This window comes from Mizuhopecten yessoensis, unplaced genomic scaffold (assembly GCF_002113885.1).
Source record: "Mizuhopecten yessoensis strain PY_sf001 unplaced genomic scaffold, ASM211388v2 scaffold7507, whole genome shotgun sequence".
In the NCBI taxonomy this organism is placed as follows: Eukaryota; Metazoa; Mollusca; class Bivalvia; order Pectinida; family Pectinidae; genus Mizuhopecten; species Mizuhopecten yessoensis.
In genome coordinates this window covers 174,853-199,254 of record NW_018407082.1, presented here as the reverse complement: position 1 = coordinate 199,254, position 24,402 = coordinate 174,853, and the positions used below count along the sequence as shown (strand labels likewise).

The 24,402-nt window shown below is 37.3% G+C and overlaps 1 protein-coding gene across 5 annotated transcripts in view; it reads right to left on the bottom strand.

Moving 5' to 3' along the window:
* Window positions 1-24,402, bottom strand: part of LOC110453790 (protocadherin-15-like) — a 103,825-nt gene that overhangs the window by 21,495 nt on the left and 57,928 nt on the right. For 2 of the 5 annotated variants that reach the window (XM_021502945.1, XM_021502946.1), the window contains one exon: window positions 15,706-15,804. In XM_021502945.1, the coding sequence (XP_021358620.1) occupies window positions 15,706-15,766 (61 nt within the window). In that variant the 5' untranslated portion in view covers window positions 15,767-15,804. Of the gene's footprint in view, window positions 1-15,705; window positions 15,805-15,925; window positions 16,038-16,397; window positions 16,495-17,558; window positions 17,596-24,402 lie in introns of those variants that run through there. The other 3 variants (XM_021502949.1, XM_021502948.1, XM_021502947.1) reach the window with 3 other exon arrangements.

Genomic DNA, 24,402 nt, shown 5'->3' with positions numbered 1-24,402 from the left:
GTACTGATGATACGATGTACAACAGTAAATAAATCGACTTTTCTGTATCGATAATACAATACAATACTGGATGTGAACTTTTAAAACCATGAATAGCCGCCTTTTTTTAGACAGCAAAAGACAGGAACACTCGAAAGCTCGCCGGAACGTCTTATGACTCGGCAAGTTTATTCAAATAACACATTTTATTAACTTATAATTCGTAAACTGTTTTCAGAAATTCAGTTGTAAAATATGTTGTGTAAATATATTGTAGTTAATGTCACGTGACGGGGACAAAATCATATAAAAGGAAATAACTATGAGAGACAGAAAGGGATGGATAAATAAAGCGAAGAGGAAAGATTCCGATCGTAGTTGTAAGAAACACAGTTCATTTCAGAGCTGAACAATGTCAAATAAGTTATTTCATAAAACCTACTCACTGTAGTTAAGAACTAAACCAACCATAGAATTAAAGAAATCTTTAAAGTCTTTTTGCTTATATTTCTATATTATGTACCGGCACGTAAATTGAATCACGCACAACCTTCAGTAATTACTTCTCGTATAAGATTGAAGAACGTGGACTCGTGTCGTGTGCTTGGCATGCACGTGTCTTTTTTCAACTTAACGAGATGGTACTACAAGAACGAAACTGCGTTACGACAATCCTTAATACAAGGTCGTTAGTGTATTTAGGAATCAAAACTGCATAGACTTGGCACACGCTCCTTCTACAAGAGAAGTGTCCCTGGCTAATACGATTACATTTTGTGAAGGAATAGTATATGGGGACTGCAATGTGTATGTTTCTGATGGTACAAAAAAACAGCTTATAAGGGCTGCCGCGTGGCTCCTGCAGTCGTCTGCACGTGACGTGGTGCATGTTGTTTGTACATTGGTTCCATCCATGTCACGAATTCGGCTGCAATAATGGCGTGCGGAAGTCATTTCTAGTGTAACACATTTCAAGTTTGTTTTTTATAACATTTCAGTTTTAAATTCATTGGAGTTGCGGTAACTGATGTGGTATTCAGTCGTAAAAAGGTGTGATGTGCTTCGTGATGAATATGCTGAGGAATTCATCTCAATTGTGTTTCATGAAATTAATTTCAAGAGGACAATAATTTCTCCCTAAATGTTGTAATCTTTGCGGTAATAGCTTTTTCCAGAGCTGTGCGGTTTGCTTCATTAGAGTTGTGGACTACGTACAGCGTGTGTGAAAAAGTGGCATTAAACTTTGGCTCAGTCTCAGTTGGAGCTGACATCAAAAACCGCACGTTCTTTGCTGGCGCACGCGATCGGTTGTAGTGAGATAAACGGATATAGGAGCAATATTTCCTTTTAAAGCATAATGTTTGATTTTCAGATTAGTGCTGTTCAACTGGTTTTCGTTCCATGGTGTCTGTCATCTGACTTGTGCGCGTGAAAACAACCTACGACAGTAACAATGTCACGTGATGTACGGGCAATTATATCACGTGATAACAATATATCCCTAAAATTGTCGCGAGATATACATGGGTTGTTAAGTCTGTAAAGTTGCCAAAACAATCGTAAACCACTTAGGATGTATGCTTTGTATACCACACACACTTTAGAATACTGTAGTTATCATCTATCAAATACATTTCTATGAAATTACTTTTAAACATTGTGAATCATTCACAATTTCCTACGTTGCAATTGAAATTGCGTGGTTTATCAAATGTGCCATCAATAAATAAACCCAGATTAAATTAATAACCAATCATGAAAATGATTAAACTACCAAAGAAAATAACTTACAATCATAAGATATTCATTATCAGTTAAAAGAAAATTAAAATGTATTCATGCTACTATATTAACAGAGTTTTGTAATTGTTGATTGTTTCTGACAATATGAGCGCGATGCAGTTAAGAAAATACAACTTCGAGTATAGTAATTATTACTGAACTCCCTACTAAAGTTTAGCAGTCAAGGTTATTGTAACAACTGCTTCACCCGTTGTCAGTATAATGTGACTGGGCGGATTGCTGTGCTTGGTGCTTTCGACAGGATATTGAAGTGTGATAACACTTTAAGTCGGCATAAAATCTGCATTATCACAATGAGGCAAGTACACCAACATACCCTGCCTCCAGTACATAAACACACAAGCACACATACATTGCATACATGTAGGCACTTAAAGATAATAACTGTGAATGGGACCTTTAACAAAATAAAACCAAACCAAACTAAACCGCTGAGAGGACTCAAAAGTCGCTGATCTGTTCAGAATGAATTATCTTGCAACGTAAATCTGATTTCATCCAAGGAAAATTAGTCTCATAAATTGAAACCTCGATCCAATTTAACTAAATTACAAAAATAGATGAATTCGTCATTCCGTCATGACTTTTATTACTCGCCAGAACGTAATAACATTGATTAAATAGCATACGTTTGTCAATGACCTAATAAACCAGGCCAACCAATCAAATAAACTCCGTAAATGAAATATGCCAACATATACATGTATATATATCAGGTATCCACGTACTTATATAGGAATACATATATTACACAAGAAATGAAAACAAATACCTGTTAAAAACAATTACTGATTAATTAGAAAGACAAATATATCCTCATTTAGTATCCGCTACGGACAAATACAGAAACACAATCTCGATTTCTGCAAACGATTACAGATATTTCTGGTGAAATTTAAATGAATGAATATGTCATAACTCGTATTCCTGCTGTTGGAATTTGTCGATCGAGCAGGTTTGTATCCAACTCAAATCATGAGAGGAAAATTAGCCTGACAGAAAAAAGAGAACTAAACATGTGTTTATTGGGAGGAATAACTAGCTGTAATGCCGCCCTGAGGACGTAAACATACGGAAACTGTTGCTTCAGCTCCCAAAACAGCCTGGCCAGCTTGTTTAGGGTGTCATTAGGGATCGATGGCGATGGTTCCGTGTCTTAACTACCCCCTTCATCACGAATGCTGTCAAATCATTCACGAGTTGGAAGCTTACCAAGTGAAAAACATGAATGCAAAACAATCAACGGTCGACCAGGGACTGATCAGGGGAGATGGAAGGGTTAAAATTGTTGAACTGTAGGTAGTTTAAGGTTGTTATGCATTCTAAACGATGGAATACGAGAAAAAAAAGGTATATGTGGTGGACAGATCTCCACCAGACCCCAAACAATTAAGGAAGCCAAGACGAACACTTCCGCTATCAAATAAGTAGGCGATCGTAACATGCCTACTGACTCCATAAGTATAATAAATATCTGTCTACATTTACATCGAACTGAATGTTTGCTCTCAACTAAAAGAGGGTTATATAGGAATATATATTAAACAATAAATGAAAACAAATGCAGGTTAAGCTCTTGAATTGTAACAAATGCTAGCGTAAACATAGTTGCTTCCCCTTCCTACAAACTGCCCTTAATTTTTTTCGTCCGCAAGTAGCCGTCCAATGTGGAAACCGGAAAGGGTTACTCAAAACAATTGATACTGATTTTGGAATCCGATTTAAATATTTATATTGATTTATTTCTTGTTAGAAAAATGGACAGTGAATAATGTGTACCGAGGAATTTTCCCATAAATCTATCATAACAGCGAACATCAGTGACAGAGTGAAGATAGCAATCAAATGTGAAGGGCGAAATTAACACTAGGCGAAGGTTTATTTTAACAGCGTAAGGCGAACGCTTAACTGGGAGAAAGCTTCCGCAGTATCTAAAACATATATCATACTGATGTCTATTTTATGACATTCACAATTGCTTTTTAGTCATATACAAGACCATCAAGAACAACAGTTAGTTTCTAGACCAGTATACTGAGCGCAGGCTGTTTAAGTTGTAACGTCATAGTAATAACGTAGACGATAGCTGACCGCTACGGGCGGTTGGCTGTTCCATTTATTGAAAATCAGCCCCAAATTTATGAAATTTAGTTATCAATCTGGAACCAAACTCTACGGAAATAGTAAACCATATATGCACAAACTTAATTCGGATTATACTTATAGTTACATGTTTGAAGCTATACAATTATATAATTCTGAATAGGATGCGCAAAACGCGTGATGTGCGGTTTGCCTGATAATTTGTTTAGAACCGTAGGATAATGACAATTCGAATGCAGTTTAAACTTTTATGATAAATAATTGTATACGGGATTCCATGATGCACTTAAGTCATCAATATCAAACAGTTCTTTGATGACTAATGTGTTTTGTGTATTTATCGTCTACGAATCGGTATCGACGGAACAGCACTCTTCGTAGTGTTTGACTCCGAGTTGTTGCTTATGTTATTTGAAGCGGCGAATCAAGCGTCAACTGACAAGTATAAAATCGCGTCATGAGCAAACCAGTGCTACATGGTAGGCTTCTACAAAGGCTGTAAATATTCGGTTTAGCATTATTTTATGCAGTGGTAATAATGACGTGATTGTTTTAAAAAGATTTCTCATGAATCAAAAAGATAAGTATTCCGCTGTTAACAAGTCTAAAATTGTGACGGTACACGTATTGTTTTTTAAAATCCAAATTGACTTGCCTATGTTTATATGACACATAACGAAGACAGCATATGGAAAATGTCGCAAAAATTCCGCGTTTCACTGAAAACTATGCGAAAGGACAAAAAGTTTAAAGACAAGAAATAAATTCACATCAAGTCCACAGGGAAGACAGTGTATTAATCAATGTTCCAACGAACGGCAGAAAATTACACATTTGCACTTCAGATGCCAGTGCGTTAAAAATGGATACAAAAATGTATGACAAATTTTCATCTGTTCTTCATGCCAAAGTTAATTAAATGTCGCAGCATCATAATGACACGTGCTGTGACGTCATTCTCATATCTAATCCATAACCGGTATGAAAAATAACACTTTGCCTGGATTGTGACAATTGTTATTAATACAATGAAAAGACATCTGTACAAAGCAATGTAAGTAACATCATAATTTCTGTTATCTGTTTTCTACACGAACCTGTGAATGAGGGAGAAAATTAAAAAGATGCTTAAAACTCTGTTTTAATTCAGTACAAAAGTGCATCGGTCGAATTCTGACTTTCCACAGCAAAGCTTCAACAACAGATTGAGACCAGTCGCCCAATGGCGGAATCGTCTTTTGTTGGAGCTGCACTGGAAGTAACGAAAACCTGTTGATGTCTTATTGTTGAACTTATTTTCATTTATTTAGTCTACCCAGTGGTGCGAATGAGTACAAGCATTATTTTGGGAAGTAATCCCTAGATGCTGGTAATCGAGCCAACGCTTGTACAGGTGAATACACCAACGTGTCGGTGCAGTATGTATGGTCGGACAAATGTGTAAAGGATATCAAGGGTGTCTTATACATTGTACCCTCACATGTGTGAAACTTGGCAATTATCTAATTTCTATTCAATTCATTTTATTATAAGGGAATGCACACTGGTATTTCATTGTCACGAACCGATAGCCGAACAAAACACGACAAGGCAGGGTTTTAAATTCAATTGACTTTAATTGGATCGCACCTGGAAAGGTAAAATCTAGCATTTAAATTGCTGTACTCAGAGATATTTTGTGAGAATGCAAATATTCAATTGAAAACACCAAGCAAGGATAAATATCGAACTACAATTTATCACACCTGTGTAATTATATAGATGTTACGTATTCCGACAAAAGTTTATATACAAACACAGGACTGTGTACATACCTTCTTAACACAGCATGCCACCACTGACATGATAATTGTTAGGAACATATTCAAATATATGCAAGCGTTTCTCAGTAAATATTCTTAAATTTTGATCAATCGATGAGTACGCTTCTTCGCTTTATCTTTGGCAATATTTATGTATATTTGAATGAAAACGAGAAGAATATAGTAGGTAGCGATCATGGTATTGAGTCGATATTCAGATAATAGAGCTTGGAACTAGCCATTAATAATTTACAAAGGTATCGTTTTATATCGTTAAAGATCAAAGGTAGGCTAGGGCAATGGTAATTCTAAATATAAATTCACATGTACGAGATGAATACTCGAATATTTATTTATTTCTATGTTTTACTTTAGTATTTGTATTTGTCAAATATACACTGTTTAAACAAACACTAAAAGGGACTGGAAATAACCGCTGGTGAAAATAACCCCAAACAAATGTTATACCGAAGCAAAAAGGAAGTTAGCAATAAGTAAGATCGAACAGGGATTTCACGCAAATGCATCTGAAGGGTCAGCATTTCCAGCCGATTAATCACTTTCAAGATTAAAATAAGTGTGTGTACAATGTTAATGTAAGGTTAAGTATTAATAAGTTAATTAAATAATTAATTAAATTGCCTTTTCTCTGCCTTGCCTGATGTCCAGTTCTTGCACCAACAGACGTGTGACGCCATCTCTAGAGCAATTCATTGTAAACCATAAAAGCAATTGACATTACTTTTCCAGATGTAATGGTAAGTCTATGGATAAGAAGGTACTTCTTTTACAAAATTGGGAAAATAATTCACATCGCTGGGACATTGTTGTAGTCAATGCGGGAAATTGTACAAATGCAACGTGCTTATATTGGGGAAAATAAAAGAATGTTATGCAGACAAGCGTCCGACTGACATGGTGAATCATCAATACAAACAAACGAATGACTTGGATGCAGACAAAAAAAAATTAGAATATCATGGAACAGTGCAACAACCGTCGGAAGACTTGGACGAACAATTTGATGTAGAAAATCCTTAGGCGGAAATAAAGGAAGGTAATACCCAAAAGTGTATACAAGTGTCCGGTAGACATTGGATGATACAGGAACTCAATCTAAATACGAACATGACGGGGAAAATGCGGATTGGAATGCACTCGGAAACACAGACATTGAATTAATTGAACGGGAACGCCGTGCACAGACCGCAGGTGCATGATGGTGCCGCGTACCTGTGGCAAATTAGTGCTACTTCACGGGAGTGGTATATTCGTAAATTGTAGCACTCGATACCACGTGAGTGCGCTAAAGCGAGCTAATGACTGTCAACAAACCACTTGAGCTAGCTGTTTATGACTAGATTCCAAACCACCCCGCGATCCTTTAAGTACCCATACTTATCACAATTGCACCAATAAAGGAACTGTCCCAATGTTATCGGTAATTGTTCACAGCACACAGATAGCCTTTGTTTGCTGTTAAATTTCAACATATCATATACGAATAAACGCGCGTAACCTTGCTCTTAAACACTGCAGGGATTAGTCATGTAAATACTTTTAATTTGTCTGTTTTCTCTCTTTTTAAAAACCTTATTGGAACATATCCAAACTTTAAACATTTTTGAAAGATTTACGCGTTATTGCTACATTATTTTAGATATCTGAATGTGGTTTATAATTTAATGAAACATGTACGTATTCATCTTTTTTTTGACAGGTAAATAGAACCCTTTGACACAAGAAACGAACAGTAAAAACAGTTTGACAAAGCGCTTACATGGATGGAAGGTTGTTTGTTTGTTTGTTTTTTGTTTTACATCCTCACAACAACAAATATAATGTAAAGACGGGCATTAGGAAGACACCGACGAGAATAACATGTAGGAAAGTGAAAAAATAAGATAAACTGTAATACCAAGAATTTTTCGCTGTGGTTTAATTTTTTCCTTTTTCGTTATTCGCTAATGAAGTTGAATTTATTATCACAGCGGATATAAGTAAACAGCATAATATAAATAGTAGTTGAATGTTAGGGACGAAACTTACACTTGTCGAAAATTGATTTCATAAGGGAAGGGCGAAAGTTTGACTGGGCGAAACATTCGCGGTATACAGTACACAACTGATCAAGCAGCGAAGATCTTTTCAAACTCTTCTTTGACATACAATGTACGTTAAAGGCCAATACATACAATAGGATTATACAGGCCAGTGCTACACCATAGAACAAGTGTAAATAGTATATATACCGGAAAACCAAGCAACTAGGCACAAAGGAAGCGTATGGCTCCCTAATATTAGAGAAAGAACTTCACCGAACATTATGTTCCATTTCCAGGTGTTGACAGAAGATTGCGTAACCTATCGGGTTTTTGTTATTATCGCTGTTCAATTAAGTATATTGTTTGCAAGTTTGAGATCTATATTACTGATATTTCTGTCAGACATTTGTCTGTATTTCCGGGTGACATTTAAATTTGTTACACCTCAAGTGAATTTCTAGCTATTTGATTGGTTGGCAGAAAATTAAACAAAAATCTCTGTCACCCTCCGAAAATACATTGGTTTTAAGGGGCGCGGGTTATATTGCCATGAGACAGTGAAAAATATAACATGCGCGAAAAATGTGAGTTCACCGCTTCGTTTCCCCACCGTGATTGTCACAAGAACGTTTGACGGCAACAGCCAATTTTATCAAGCGCCGGTGCGATAGCGATTATAAACAGCAGACTATCAACAAATAAGATGTCATTATCGAGGTTTGCTGCCGTTTCTGAGCTACAAAGACTTTTGGTGTAACAAAATAGATATGACATTCATTAGTAGGTGACAGTGAATATTGCCAACCCTCAAAAACCCATGGTCACCCTCGGCTTCGCCTCGGGTGACAATGGTTTTCTCAGGCTGACAATATTCAATGTCACCTGCTAATGAATGTCATATTTATATACTGTCATGTGTATACATGTATCTTCAGCTTTATCGTTATTATTTGAAGTTTGAAATTCTCCAGTGTAATAGAAATTCCTGTTATTTTATTCCAGTTGACGTGATGCGTTCGGTGTGTTAGGGCGCAGTTCAAGTTGTCATATCATGAGTTTTTTATGTTGCTGTTTTCGATATTTGTATTGTTCGGTGTGTGGGCATTAGATTGTGTGCCTGGCATGTCACGCCGAATGAACTAATCACAGAGTATAACATCAACCGCAAGAAAAAGGATCACGTTTCGCTTCGCTTTAAGATGCATATATTTATACGATCAACACCTCCTTCTAAATTAACATGGACTACAATTATACGTGTATTATTGCGGTTGTTCTCTTGGGACTTGGTCAACAAAGTTTAAATAGACGTTCATTGCCTGTCAATCAAATCCCAATATATAGTTCAGTGTTTATAGTAGTTGTATATATACATGTACTACGTCGGCACGACACGTGCGTGATAAGTAAATAATACTTAGTACGACATACATGTACAATTTGACTCGTTTGGAACGAACTATAGCTATATATCCACCACATAAATAACTGTTCCGGATTTACTGAGCTTAGTAACGTGTTAAAGTTAAATCTAAGCAAGCGATATTTTCCTAATTAAGACGAATAAATGAACGTATGCATGTTTGAGGACTTGGCAACATCAGCCTAACATACTTAAAACATCAATAGTTGGTTCGGTTGTTTTGTGTTTAACATGTACGGTCTAGTAACACACATCAACACTTACTTTTTCGCAGACATTATGAATTTTCAACGAGTAAGTTGAACATTTTGATTTTATATGCCATTTACTGTCTGAAAAATATATTTTCGAAATTCTGCTTTGTTACGATTTATATACATCAAAACATACAATTTGAGTTTCTGGTAAACTTATATTCGAACTTAAATAGCTTGCATGCTATGGTATATCATATTAATACTCACTTTGTACAAAAGGTGAATAAAAATGTAAATGAACATTTGCGCATTTGATATACTGTTTGGTTGAACTGGTGGACGTTAGGGCTCTAAGTCAGACACCTTGAATACCACTTCACATCAAGAAAGGAAGTTCAATGGTGTAGACACAGTAATCATTTCAAACGAGTTATAGTACTCGTATCGATTTCAAACGGTCACTTGGATCCAGACAAACAAAATGTTCTCACAAACTCGTACAAGTCAGCGCTAAATCCCTGATTGGGGGGTTATGAACAAGATATGGTCTTAGTTATAACTTTACGATACGATGAAAATGTCTAGTTTTGTGTTGTCCTTGGAATTAAGTATGTCTCAATATGGCCCGGGAAACTCGAGATGACAAATCATACGACTTTGGATCCATGAGCATTTTTGATATCCAGCACAAATGCCATAACACCATCAAAAGACCATGAAATTCGTATTAACCATTTAACGACTAGAAATGGTCTTTTATTATTTGACATTTGAATCGTGATGTTATTAAAAGAAAGTATTGTGCCCTAATATCCCATTATACGACCAGGCAGTTAACTGCTTCCTGGTAAAACAGTAATGTGACAATGAGAAATCATCAGAGATCCACACAGAGTACTTCACTATGTACTTTTGTACATAATGTACAAGGAAATACAATGTTTCCAAACATATTAGCGTAGTATATTTGTTAAGGTGTGTTATAATGGGGATAGTACGTTGTTTTTCGTGTCTATACTAGCGATTAGAACATGAAATTTGGTTTAAACTCTCGACCTATCGGTCTCGCGTTCAAAACAAATTTCATGTTCTAATCGCCAGTATAGCCACTCAAAACAACGTACTATCACCTAATTAATCATGGCAATATGACGCTAAACCATGTCTTTGAACAAAATGAAGCCAAAGAAATTGAAAAAGTTAAAACAAAATATTGTCTTCCAAATCATAATCGAATCAAGATGACTGATTCATTAAATGCAACGTGACGCTAAGAAATATCTAAAAACAAACAGAATTTTAAGGAAACTAATTTCATGTTATTCAAAACGCGCAAACATTTGAGTAAAAAATTGTCTCCAAAATCCTTTTATTAATTAAGTGAACTCATGTCTCAAGAAAGAACAACGTCACGCTAGAAAATATCTTGAACAAAAAGAAAAACTCAAGGATGTGTAAAAATAAGAACGATATATTTTTTCACAAAATCTATAATTGAATTTATATAAAATAAAGAAAGAATATCTGTCAAGAACAATTGGACCCCAAATAACATCTAAACCTAAAAAGAAACCCAATGATAACAACTTTGATATTCGAGATGCGCACTGATCAGTGTGACATAATGACTCCCTGGAACTTATAGGATCAAGAAAGTTCAGCCGTCAAGAACAACCATCAACGATTTGGTTTGATACTTTTGAGCGCCAACGGTAGAAACTGGAGAACTGTTGGCGTAATTAAACTGATAGACAGAGTGTAGGTAAATGCATGTCTGTTTTGATTTTGGTGAAGTCCGTTCAACAGCCAGAGTCTAATGAGTATGGGTGCCTATTTTGACAACGGAATAATCAGAGGCGCTAAGTAAAGCACTTTCAAATGGAAACAGTTGGAAGGGTAAGAAGAGCAATGTATTTGAGGTGTCGGACTATTGTTCAATGGGTGATATGAACGATTTCGGGCGGCCAATGTTTGAGATAGACTTTGTACATTGGTATACACGACTCCTGTCGACTTCACGCTCGTTAATCAATTAGTACAGTTTTTAACCTCGGCATGCAGACAGACATCAGTCACTTTACGTAGACACCAGATATGCTTTTTTATCCAGAAAAATGAGAAGCGTCAAACATTTTGTTCGTCTAATAGTGACAGGAAAGAAATCAATTCTGATAAGTGAAACTTAAGTCAAGCCTGTGGGTTGAGGCTGGTGTGAGGTGTGCCGATATAAATCACTTACGCAGACATCTTATTCTGTTTGAGTCTTCGAAAGAGAAAACAAATAATCCCGATCTGACTAGCATTTATTTATGGTGCTACAAATGACGACAAGACAGAGGGATCGATTGAAATCCCAGTTACTCAAGCCAGCCGTGTCCTCCTGTCGGATATCAGTTCTAGGCTGCAGACGTTTATCAGCAGAGATCGGACCCGTCTGTTGTTTCAGAAGTGTGCGTGTCACACGAGACAGAAGGAAGAACACTTCCATAGAAACAAGGCGGCAATTTGTAATTGTGATGTAATCTCCGGTTATTGTTTCAATCTGCGTTCGGTTAATTGGTATGACCATATAAGGAAAATGTACTAATCAAGACGTTTACCATACCTGATAAGTTGTCCATATATGGTTAGAATCATTGTAAACATCAGCTTACGTGCCTGGATATATCTGGTGGGTCGTGATTGTAAATAATACGGAAGGGAAAAATATGTATACATGTATATTCGTCCCCTGCGCCCTGAAGTGTTATCAACTTATAAAGAAAACATGAATTATGATTTTTTTTTTTTTATTAATTGTCACTGAACGTTTATGCAACGACACGAGGCAATAACAAAACAACAAATCTGAAACATTACAATAACAATGACCTACGACTATTGTGACTCCGGAGTCGATCTAGTCCCCGCGGTATGACACATCACTGTAGACTTAGTAGGGGAGATAAATGATCGTTTAACATCTCTGTAACTGAGCTTGAACTTTATCGTTCGACAATCAGCAGACATTTATCACCGCAGACAGAGATCGACCCCGGCCGATATGTCTAAAATATCGTCGACTTTTCTGTGGATCGGTATGTCTTTCAGCACGTGAAATTTCACTTAACTATGTCTATTACTGCTGGTGTCACCGAAGCCTAACTTACGTTTATCTGTACAATGCTGTCTCGTATGTTACTTTACGTTGTATATTCAAAATCGTTAATTAATGTAGCTGGATTTTTATTGTGTTACGCAAGAGAACCAAAACACTATAATATAGATCTCTGATTCGGTTAAACAGTGTTTCAAAATTGATTTCTGTTATATTTGTGTTCGATGATGTCTTTTATACATATGTAAATAAGCTCATTCTATTTATATCGCTCATATATGCAAAAAACAAGCATGTAACCATGTGCAAATAAGTTGGAGTCCCATTACTAAGTTTATCAAATGAAGTCAATTTGACATGTAAGCAACTTCATTATGTAATGCACCATATGGTGCACAAATGATTACAAGCTCATGATCATCTTTGGCTGTCGCTTATGAACATAAAAGGCGTTCACATGTGCGAATGTCGCTTACGTATTAACACATTTACGGTCAACCAATGGATGACGCTTTTACAAAGAAACACACATGCTAACAACCAATGAATGTACTTGAACTCAATAAATTTCGCTTCTGCATTTACTCATGAATATATATCGCTTACAACATAAACAATTGAGTTCTCTATTGAGTTCGTTATTAGCCAAAAGCCCTTAGGCTTATAGGTACATACATATATGCATATAACATTCTCTACATGTAAGCAAACAGTATGTCCGCTTATATATATTACAAATAAGTCCAAATAATGTATGTCGCTTATGTATGTGAAAATAATTAAGCTTGATCAGTGTTGTTGTTCTGATATACAGATAGAAAAATACCGTTTATAGACACGGGGAAATGTAATAGCCACTACTGTATGTCGCTTACTAGGAACAGGTTCGTATATATATAGGTGCCCATGGTGGTTGGTTTACTACAATATTTACGGTAAATACAGTACACAACGTGTTCCTCATATTTGAACATGTACAGTACAAAGAGTCTCTGCCATTGATGAAGTGACAGACAGCTATATATGTTAGTGAAATGCCTGAGTGGAGATGATATTCCAGAGGGTGGTTATTGACAAGCACGTCCCTTTAAAAATGTCACCTACCACGCAGATAAAATTGTAGGGTTCACTTCACGCTTATTTACATTTAGTATGTGTCTGTAAAATAAGCTGGTTTTAATACATGTGTAAGAGTGATCATGACACTGAATGTGTTTATTCAAGACCACAGTCTATGTAAGACGGACCTAGATTTACCCCTATATCTCAACGAATACGCGTAATGTTTGCAAGGATAATGAAACCACTGTGACAGGATTAAAAGGACAGTGACAATATTTTCACCCCGGGTGCTGATTTTTGAGGATGCCATGGGGTCCCTAACCCAAAACCACCCCCTATAAGCCCCCACCCCAGCCCCACACACCTCAACCCCTTACCTTGAAATAGCACAAGGAAATCAGAAGACAATACGGAACCCCTCCTCCCTTTCCCTTCCTTTTCAATTTCTGGATCCACTTCTTTTCCCAAGAAGATCATACACACAAACCTAGATGTTAAATGAGATACGTACATAATGACCTACTTATTGTTGTTGCCTCCTTTAACATTCCTTCTATAGCGCATGTCAATGATCGAAAGCCTTCACGTATACCGTATGTACTAGATTACCCTATATATTCTTCCCTTACCAATATTACGAACGGGGAAAAATCTTCCCAGGACTCAAGTTAGCTTTCAAGGATGTTCGTTTTGATCAAATTCAGAAAAAATGGTTTAACGACTTTTAAATATTTATAACTTCTTCAAGTATACCAGACACCCATTGTCCTTGAACATATCTGTACAGTGTATACAGGGAGAATTTACATCACATAATGGCATTTCGAGGTATTCAAGGTTGCGGTCTACTGATCTAGTTAACAAGCAGATATGACAAAGCTTGTGTAAGTGTTTTGTGTAAGACAGCGTTACGTAATTGGCGAACGACAATATGGAATGCTATATACGTATATAAACCGAGAATGACAAAGGTACAGGTATATATCGGGAAATGTAAAGTATTGGCATACTTGCCAACCCTCCTCCCTATTTAGGAGGCATACGCTCGATTTTTGATTCTTAAATTAAGCATTTTATACCTGGGAAGTATCTAATGATTTCATTTAAAAGAAAAAATCAAAATGTGTCATTTTAAGGGTTATTTTGTCTCTATTGGGTATATACACATATTTTATTTATGTTTTAATTTTGAGCATGCATAATCTCCCCCATAGATTGAGCATGCATAATCTCCCCCAATAGACATTTTAAAAAGTTGACAAGTATGTATTGGAGGGAATGTACATGTATAGGCTTTAGAAATAGTAAAAACTTGGAAAATTAATTAAAAAGATGGTAATATTAATTACACAATGATAATATGAAAAATATGACAAAAATATGGGACATCGTTTACCACTCTGCTGCTGAAATGTGATTGAGAATGCATGTGTGAACGCGGGTGAATTGCAGGTGGGTGTTTAGGGGGAAGGGGTGGTCGGTTTTAACAGAGGTTTGAGGGTGTCCTGGGGGAAGGAGTAAACGTTACAATCAGTTATTATAGAGGCGATACAGTAAACGTGCAACATTCATGTGTTGGATATAGTCCCAATTATATTAGACGATTAAGTATTTGGAGATGACAGAACTGTCAACACCATCACCACCTTCACCAACCCCGCGAATACATGTAGTATATATCTACTGGTCATAACGGTGTCGAGGAAAGACCATAGCAGACGAAGATCCCCAACGTCAACATTTATAGACTGTCCAAACTCTACAAATGGCCTTCTACAAATGTTTACGTTTGACCGTGTAGTATACGGTTGTTCTGTTATCATAACATTTGAAAGTAGTCTGTCATTAAAATGAAAAGCTAACCCCGTTCAATCAATGTAAGTGAAGGAATTATACAGTTATTGTCGCACATTTAGCCAATTTACATCCCCCCATACACACACACACACACACACACACACTGCTCCACCTCACTCCCTCCGCTCTCCTCCCTTCATCGACCGAATTATATACACGAGGGATTACAAAATATAGAAAATACAAAAGGTGAGAGACATTCTACATTCTGTACGTAACAAACACACTTAAACGGACAAGAGAGACTAGGTTTACTTCAAGATGGCCTCCACTGAGGCGTAACATGTAAGCATTTAAGTCAGATAGGAGTTAGATAGGTATAAAAACCGTGTCTTACCTTGTGTGTTTGCGGTGTCCACTGCAGCCAGGATTCCGAGGATGACCACTAAAATGTCCATTTTGTATCCTTCACGTGTGTCTGTTACTTGTGTTTTACCTGTGTGTGAGAAATAAACACAGGTATGAAGTCATACCGTTCACAGCCGACTGTTGAAACGTGAGACTTTAAATTCCCATAGTTCGGCACGCTATGTATACGCTGTATGAATGATATTTACATATAAATGATATTCAACAGTTTACCACCCCTCGTAGTTCAAATAATATAGTGTCCCAATGGCGGTATGTCTACTATACTCTATGGGGCTCGTCAGTCACTACTCGTCACTATTCAAACAAATACTTATATCAGTTACAACTGTCATTGCGTCTATTTGATCAGGATAAATTGAATTAAGAAAAGACTTTCTCACGAACGCACTGCAGTGAAAATAGTAAAAAAAAAAAAAAACATTTTTTTTCTTATCTTTTAGATTGTGATTCTTCTATTAGTGAGTCACACACATTTTTTTTCAGTGAGAATGAATGTCAGTTGTGGCTATATCAAGGTAATCTCACTTGATATATAGTGCTCCATTACTACAGGTACAAACAACAAATAGACGTAAATGTCAGTGAGGTTGAACACTAAAGTGAAGATCGGATTATCAACATCAGCCACGTGGACCTCAAATGACAATTCGCACTTACCCCCATCGACGTTAAGAACAACCGACGTTCATTGCCTACACTTATATGAATTTTTGGTAAGATTAATTACTTTTGTCGTCTGCCTCTATGTTACCTCCGGAAGGATGATCAACGCTCAGTGCCTATACTCCTATATTTTAACTTCCGGTAGGACGAACAGCGCCCATTGTCAGCATGCCTATTTATGACTTCCGGTAAAAGGACGACGTCCTTTTCCAGCATGTCTTCACATCACTTCCGGTAGGACTACTCACGTTTAAAGTCTACATGCCTATATATAATTGTCAGTAAGACTTTCGACTTTCACTGTCTATAAACCTATATGAAGCTTCCTGTAGTACGAACGTCTTTTACTGTCTTCATGCATGTACATTCAAATAACTTCCGGTAGTACGAACGCCGTTTACTATACGTATGCAAGTACATTTACATTATTTCTGGTATTAAAAACGTCTTTTACTGTCTGCATGCATGCACATTTATATAAGTTCCGGTATTACGAGCGCCGTTTACTGTCTGCATGCAAGTACATTTATATAAGTTCCGGTATTACGAGCGCCGTTTACTGTCTGCATAAAATTACATTTATATAAGTTCCGGTATTACGAACGCCGTTTACTGTGTAACACTACAAGGACGATATAGACAGTGGATGGGATAGTTATACATGCAGAAAGTGTTTTACATCAATATCTAAGAGTCATTAATGCCTTATTATTATAAAACACTTAAACTAATACGCGTCATCGACTAAGCCCTTATACAAGAGGCGTTCGATGACTGCAAACTTTCTACTGTGAAGTTTAAAAGCCTCTGTAATACGAAGAAATAGACACCTATGATGAAGGGAACGTCCAAAGGAATACTTTTAAAAGTAAATAAAACCACTGTTATCCGAAGCTTATCTTATCCAAGCAGAGCCAATGCCCCGTTCTGGTCGGTTTTGACAGGTTTCACTGTGATATGTGGTAGAGACTCAATTACTAACAAGCACCCGGGACAAGATGGAACACAGAGTGAGAATCGCTGCTTCTAGACTTCAGTATAATGAGGGTTTTAAGCAGGTCGAGGAATTTTCTATCAAATTGCCTACAAAAGGAAGGTAGCAATGGACTCCACATGCTTTCAAAAACGTTGTTATAAAATAGGCGACACACCTACTTTTTCGCCTGATCACCACACCCGTTCACGACAATGAAGATACGTCATGGCCTATTATCGTCCCCACCTGTCTCTGGTACTGTTCGTGCTATCAAACACATCGGAAAAAAAGTGATGCACAGCTTAATGAAGGGTAGGGAATGTATCTCCTGATGATTTAGACAACGAACTTTTTATTGTTTATGCGAGACGAGCTATTACTAGGCATCAATTTTATGCGCAGTCCCGAAAGGCGATGCTTCCGGATTGCTAACACGTACTCATCGATTGTTGTAAGCGGTGTACATCACCTATATTGAACAAGCCAGTTTATAAAATCTCCATAAGAAGGGGAAAACAAAACTAGTTTTGTGAATTTAAGTTGTGTAAATGGTGATTGGTTTGGTAATACAACGTGTAGAAGTATACAGTGTTGCTTGAATAATACAAATACGAGTTTACGTTCCTAATACATGTAGGATTGCCATTGTATGCGTAGAACATGTGACAGGATAACATGTTCACTTACAGTAACATGGAATGTGTATAGTATCGAAAAGTTTAAGTAACATGGTTCGTATTCAAAGTAACATGGTATATGTCTAGTAACATTATTACTAACACTAGTTTCTAGTAACATATATATTGTCCGTAGTATCATGTGTTCTCAGGAACACAGTGCATGTTCCTAGTCGGATGATCTGTTTCCATGAAAGCACATGTTCTACCTGGGTATATTTACGTAGTAACACGCTATGTCTACCAAGTAACAAGATATTTATACATGCAGTGTATGATCCGTAACAAAAGAAGAACGATGCGTGTCCTTAATAACATGGTTTCTTTCCCTAGTAACATTATATGTTCCTAGTGATATGTCCCTAAGGAACATTGTACAATGTATATTCCTAGTAACATAGGAGGTATCCGTAGTAACACATATGCCCCTTGTGACACAGTGTTTAATCCCTTGCAGGTTGTTTTGTGTTCATAACGGCATCATATCATAGTGTACTCATATTCATACTGTACAATGCTAGTAAAACGAATTATGTACAGTAAAACTTCATCATAAAGCCACCATTTGTCCAGAGATATTTGGCATTATAAAGGGGTTTGGCAATACATTGAGGAAAATCTATAAAGGAATTAATAATAAAACAAGAAAATGGGATTTTGAAATATATTGGCGATAAACGAGATGGCAAATGAAACGAGGGGTATTATATCGAGGTTGCACTATACATGAACCTAGTAATACGATTTATATCCTTAGTAACACATTACTGTACCTAGTACATGATATATCCCTAATTACAAAGTACTTAACTGTAGTAACATTTATCGGGCATATATCATACATACACACTGCACATGTATGCGGCATTCAACGGAAGAGAACGAACCAAAAAGTGTTAAAAACATGTTATACCCAAATAGACCTTTGTCCGCAGACATAACCTGGTTCATCTAACGTGACATATTAAGCGTTACATATCAAAGACTGGTGCCGTCAGTATCGGGCGTGAATCGGCAGTAAAAGAGAATGTCCGCCATTAAACAATTTGTCTGTAAAGGCTTAACGACGCCCAATAGACTTTCAGGTGAGGCAGACCAGAGAAATATAGCCATATTGATTCCACACAAATGCATGGATTCCCTCTCAGATCTTACAACGTTACCATGGATTGTCTGACGGCATATGAATACACATCTGTAGATTTCGTTATATCTATTCGTGATCATGTACTTTAGCAACAATTTTCAATAAATCTTCCATGCTATTACAAGAATGTTCGATTTTCCTTTGCTGACGAGGAACGGCTTGAAATGACAGGCAAATCGTAATGTTTGGAATAAGTTGAAATTACTAGTCTCAATTACTTCTTAATTTCTTTTTTCCCGTTTTTCAGTGCCCGCGGTGGCGAAGTGGTGAAGACGTCTGATATTCTGCCAACACTAGCCCTCCTCCACTGGGTCGCGGGTTCGAGACCTACGTGGGACAGTCGCCAGGTTCTGGCCGTTGGTCGGCGTTTTTTCACCGGGAACTCCGGCTTTCCTCTACCACCTTAACCGTCCTTAAGGTCATTGGAGTGTATTGATAAACGGAAACAGGAAGTACATCCCTTGTTGAAAATCCAATGTAGGGAAACAGTTTCACAATTTCCGCAAATTCTAATGTTTAATATTAAACTGATGAATATTGTATGTTTATTATTGACAAAACAGTGTGTTCTCTCAATATTAAAGTATTTCAAAGCAATCCAGGCATTAATTCAGGGTTTTTTTTATCAATGAGTCACATGTGTCACTTTTTTCTGTACTTCAGGAAACCGGCTACCTATTTCACTACTGTGAAGTTTTTCAAGAACGATAACTNCAGAAACTTTTCTTTATTTTAAAGCAATATAACTACAAAATTTGAAGAAATTCTACTGAGAAATGGTGACACAATCCTATTACCTTAAATGACCATAGCTGTTAATAGGACGTAAAACGCAAACAGACCAAACCAATCCCGTTTTTCAGTTAAGTTTGAGTACCAGACACTTCATCTGATTTGTGTCATACTGGTTGATACATACACGTAATCTGGTGAAGAAATATATCTTTTAAAAATGGATCGCATACAACCATGACACGCTTTCTTCGTAAATTTACGATGACTTAAATGAAGGAACCGTCTATAAAAGTCCACGACGACTACCCAGAGACATTTCGCCCACTCTGATGTTGACACAGTTTTGAGATAATCTCGTCCAATAAAGTGGATGGGAACGATCAATAAATGTAAGACATAGAGACATCTCGTCCTTTTGTAGTAAGCCAACACATACACTCGTACATTAAAGGGACATTTCGTTTATTGACGACCAACATAGAGAACTGTAGCCCACTGTAATGTTTAGTACATTGATTATCTCTCATACAACATAGAGACATCTCGCCCACTTAAGTCTGCAGTAACGATCAACACATTCAACACCGATACATATCGTCCACTAACAACATTCGGCTTAGAGACATACAGGATTTAGAGACATTTCGTCCACAAAGGTATACAGTAACGACCACAATATCCAAAAAAGAGACATCTCGTCAACTGAAGTGTATAGTAGCCATCTTTACGTACAACATAGAGAAATTTCGTGTACTCATGTATGTAGAATAACAATATAAAGACAACTCGTCCAACGACGTGTGTAGTAACGATCAAACATACGACATTAAGACATTTCGTCCACTGAAATTTTGCACAATGTTATAGTTAATATTGAGACATCTCGTCTACTGAAGTGTAAAGTAACGATCAATACATACAATCTAAATACATCACTTGTACAATGTACAAAGACATGCACACATGTACACAGACATACAATATTGAGACATCTCGTCCACTTTATCGTGTAAAGTAACTACTGCAGATCCGTGGAAATTATTCGACACAACGGATCCGTGAAAATCAACAGATCCGTGAAAACTATTCGACATAGACCCAACAATAGCTAAGATAAAATAGTACATACTGTATATGTATAGGTTCACGGAACAAAAAGTATAATCCTTACACACATGGCGCAGCGTTCTATCAGTGAGGAAGGGAAAAGTACAAGTAGACATATACAAACTGAGGGTGTTTGGTAACAAAGAAGTCTGGAACAGAAAGGTCTGACAATTACAAACATACAACAAGAATAAATGTCCAGAAAGAACTTGCAATTCACGCCCTTAGACGAGCCAGTCCCCATTAACCCATCTCCCGACGTCCCTAGACAGAACTCCAAGGGTCGGGATTGGTTGCCCGGGGACGGTCCCAAGGGCATGCAAAACGTTAACACTTATTGCGATTTGTCGAAGACAGATGACTACAAATCAGTTACTATCTGCAGACGTTAATGCTGTCTTCTGGGATTAAAAGTGTCCGGAAACAAGCGCTTTTTATGTTACGAAATCTGTGGAAAAGCACACATAAATAAGACATTGTCATTCCGTAGACTAATGAATCAGTTACACATTAAATGGGTTTCCCTTGAAACTATGTGCTAAAAATCTCTGGATAACTGTGGTTTCGGCGAGAGATACTGTTACGGTGTAGGGTTGGTTGGTTGTTAAGGGCTTAACGGCCTATCAACAGCTAAGGTCACACAAGGACGTGTCTCCATGTGTGTTGTGTATGTGTATGCGTGTATACGTGTATGTGTGCTGGAGGAAGGGGATGTCGGTATACTTGCCTCCTTGTGATAGCGCGGATCTGATGCCGACTTTATAGTGCTATCTCACTGAAATACCATGTCGAAGGCAACCAGCACTGCATTCCACCCGGTCAAATTATCTCAAATTATACTGGCAACGGATGAACCAGTTGTTAAGCAGGGGATAACATCCCCATTGCCTCCTCACCTGAGCGAACTTTCAACATCAAAGCCAAAATTGAGGGATTGTCATCGCAGTGAACGGTCGATCGCGAAATAGATATGCTGCGGATATGCGCTCAATCTAAATCCAACGAGAAATAAAGGACAAAATAGTTAAGTATTAATCAAGTCCATATTGTAGTTATGTAGGGTATGGATATTCTATACCCAAGGGTCTATAATAAGGATAAAGGCATTGGTACTCCCGAGGCTCCAACAACAAATTCAAAACCTCCAACACCAAATTCAAAACCAGGAAGAAAAAATTGCATATCTAAAATACAGTACCTACATAATATTATACACTTTTTCGCCACCTCTTACTCAAAATCATGGTAAAACAAAACAAAGAAATTACAACAATACAGCATATCTAGATAATGTGGATTCAAAACTCGATGTTTGTGTTTGTTTTATGCAATACATAAACTAGATGACTTGTCTAATCCGTCAGATAGCGATAACTTCTTGTGCTCGTGCTAGGGTTGTGTCATCAATATTCAACGCTCACCACATGGCCCGAGCTCGGGTTGTGTGGACGATATTCACCACTCCTTCCAGGCTCGGTTTATGAAGGTAGTGCGTTGTTTTTACTAGCCCGAACGGCTGATTAGATCCCCGACAGTGATTATCCTGTCGTCCCAATGACTTACGACCTGGCATTGATTATGCGGCCCACTTTGATGGTGATTGTCAAAGATTATTAAGTTGCAAGAATCATGTTTATTTAATCGACTACTAATTAAAGATTTACTATATCTTTATTAATTGCTAAATTCCTTTATCGATCCAAGGAAAGGTCTGTTTAATATAAATGGTAAGGATAGAATGCGCCGTCCGAATTCTACAGAATCGAATGCGCCGTACCACTTATCACACAGCGCCTGATGAAGGATCGTTATGTCATTACCCCATGTTGGTCCCACTAAGTCTATTTTAGCAGAAGAGGACGCAAATGGCGACATAATCCCTATGCATTATCAACAAAAATCATCGAGCATTATTTTATTCACGATTTGTGGCTAGTCAAAAGGGGTTTCGAGGTTATTAATCCCGCCATATTATGAGGGTCTAGGGGCTTCAGTGACAGCTGCCAACGAACGAAGAGTCGCAAAGGGTCGTCAAACAAACTAATGCAGATCATGAGGGGTTGAGTATGTTTCAGAGTGAGCAATACTAATAAAAAGGGGGCTCCGTTGATATTAGAGACATCCCTTCTGGATCCGATTTAAATTTCGACCATGAGTGGCAATGCGATGGGTTCTGTTCCCCAGGGCGGGACATACCAAAGTCCTTAAACATGACAGGTGGTAAACCTTGCTAAACGTTCATATACACGGTAATTGTAACAACCGGTTAACCCTTTTTCAGTATACAATGTATATGTTATCGCTTGGAATACCAGACCGGGTGTCTTCGACATTGTATTTCAGAGAGGAAGTACTCTAAAGTCGGCGTCAGTTCTGTGCTATTGCAAAGAGGCACACACGTACACTTGACTGACATGAGGATGTGTTATTAACTGAACTAAGGTCTTACATGTAACAGAACGTTTAAATGTATAAACCCAAAGCCCCCAAAATCAAGTAGGACCAGGGGGCCTCAGTCTTCCGGTGACTTTAGAGAGACAAACGTCAGAACCATTATTATTACACATTTATGTATTCTTTTAAACACTTTATCTGCTATAACCTCCAATGTGCCATAGAAACGTGGAACATAATTTAATCTTTCATCATCAACATTATCAACAAATTGACAGGACTACCGCAAATCAAAATATTTCGCATACCTTACGGGCTTAACCCAAACCACCAACCCCACCCTCCACCCCTTACCACCCCCACCCGACCATTTGCAACGTACGTTACCACCATACGTATTGTTCAAATACGTGTGCTCCAATAATAGATTGTTTATTGGTTAGAGGTCATTATTTTAAATTGAAAAAAAAAAAAATCAGAAAAAAACCTATCTATGAATATTGATGAGTAGAATGGGGTTTAATTCATTATTTGTTATTCAACGTCCTAAAAACAAAATCATTTTACGGAAATGGTATGCAGAGAGCCCTCCCAACATGCAAAGTCACGATCTGTCGAGGTAATTCTGATCTGTGTCCATTTTAGAAAATATCGGATGATGATCATGAGACAAGGTCCAGCTCAACAAACATATCGTTGTGTCACGGAATCTCATATTCTAGTTACAAACATACAGAACTAAAATAATTTAGCATAATTTATAAGCAATAAACATTGGCGGACTGCAACTATAAAGTATAATACGACGAATGTGATGTTATGACAAGTGCTCATTTTGGACTCCAGTTTTTGACAAAGAACCCAGTACAGGCATCACAGATTCTAGTAAATAAGTACATAGTTGGCATTAAAACGACCAACTACACCTTAGCAGCAGCATTAAAACGGGGGGAGGGGGGGGGG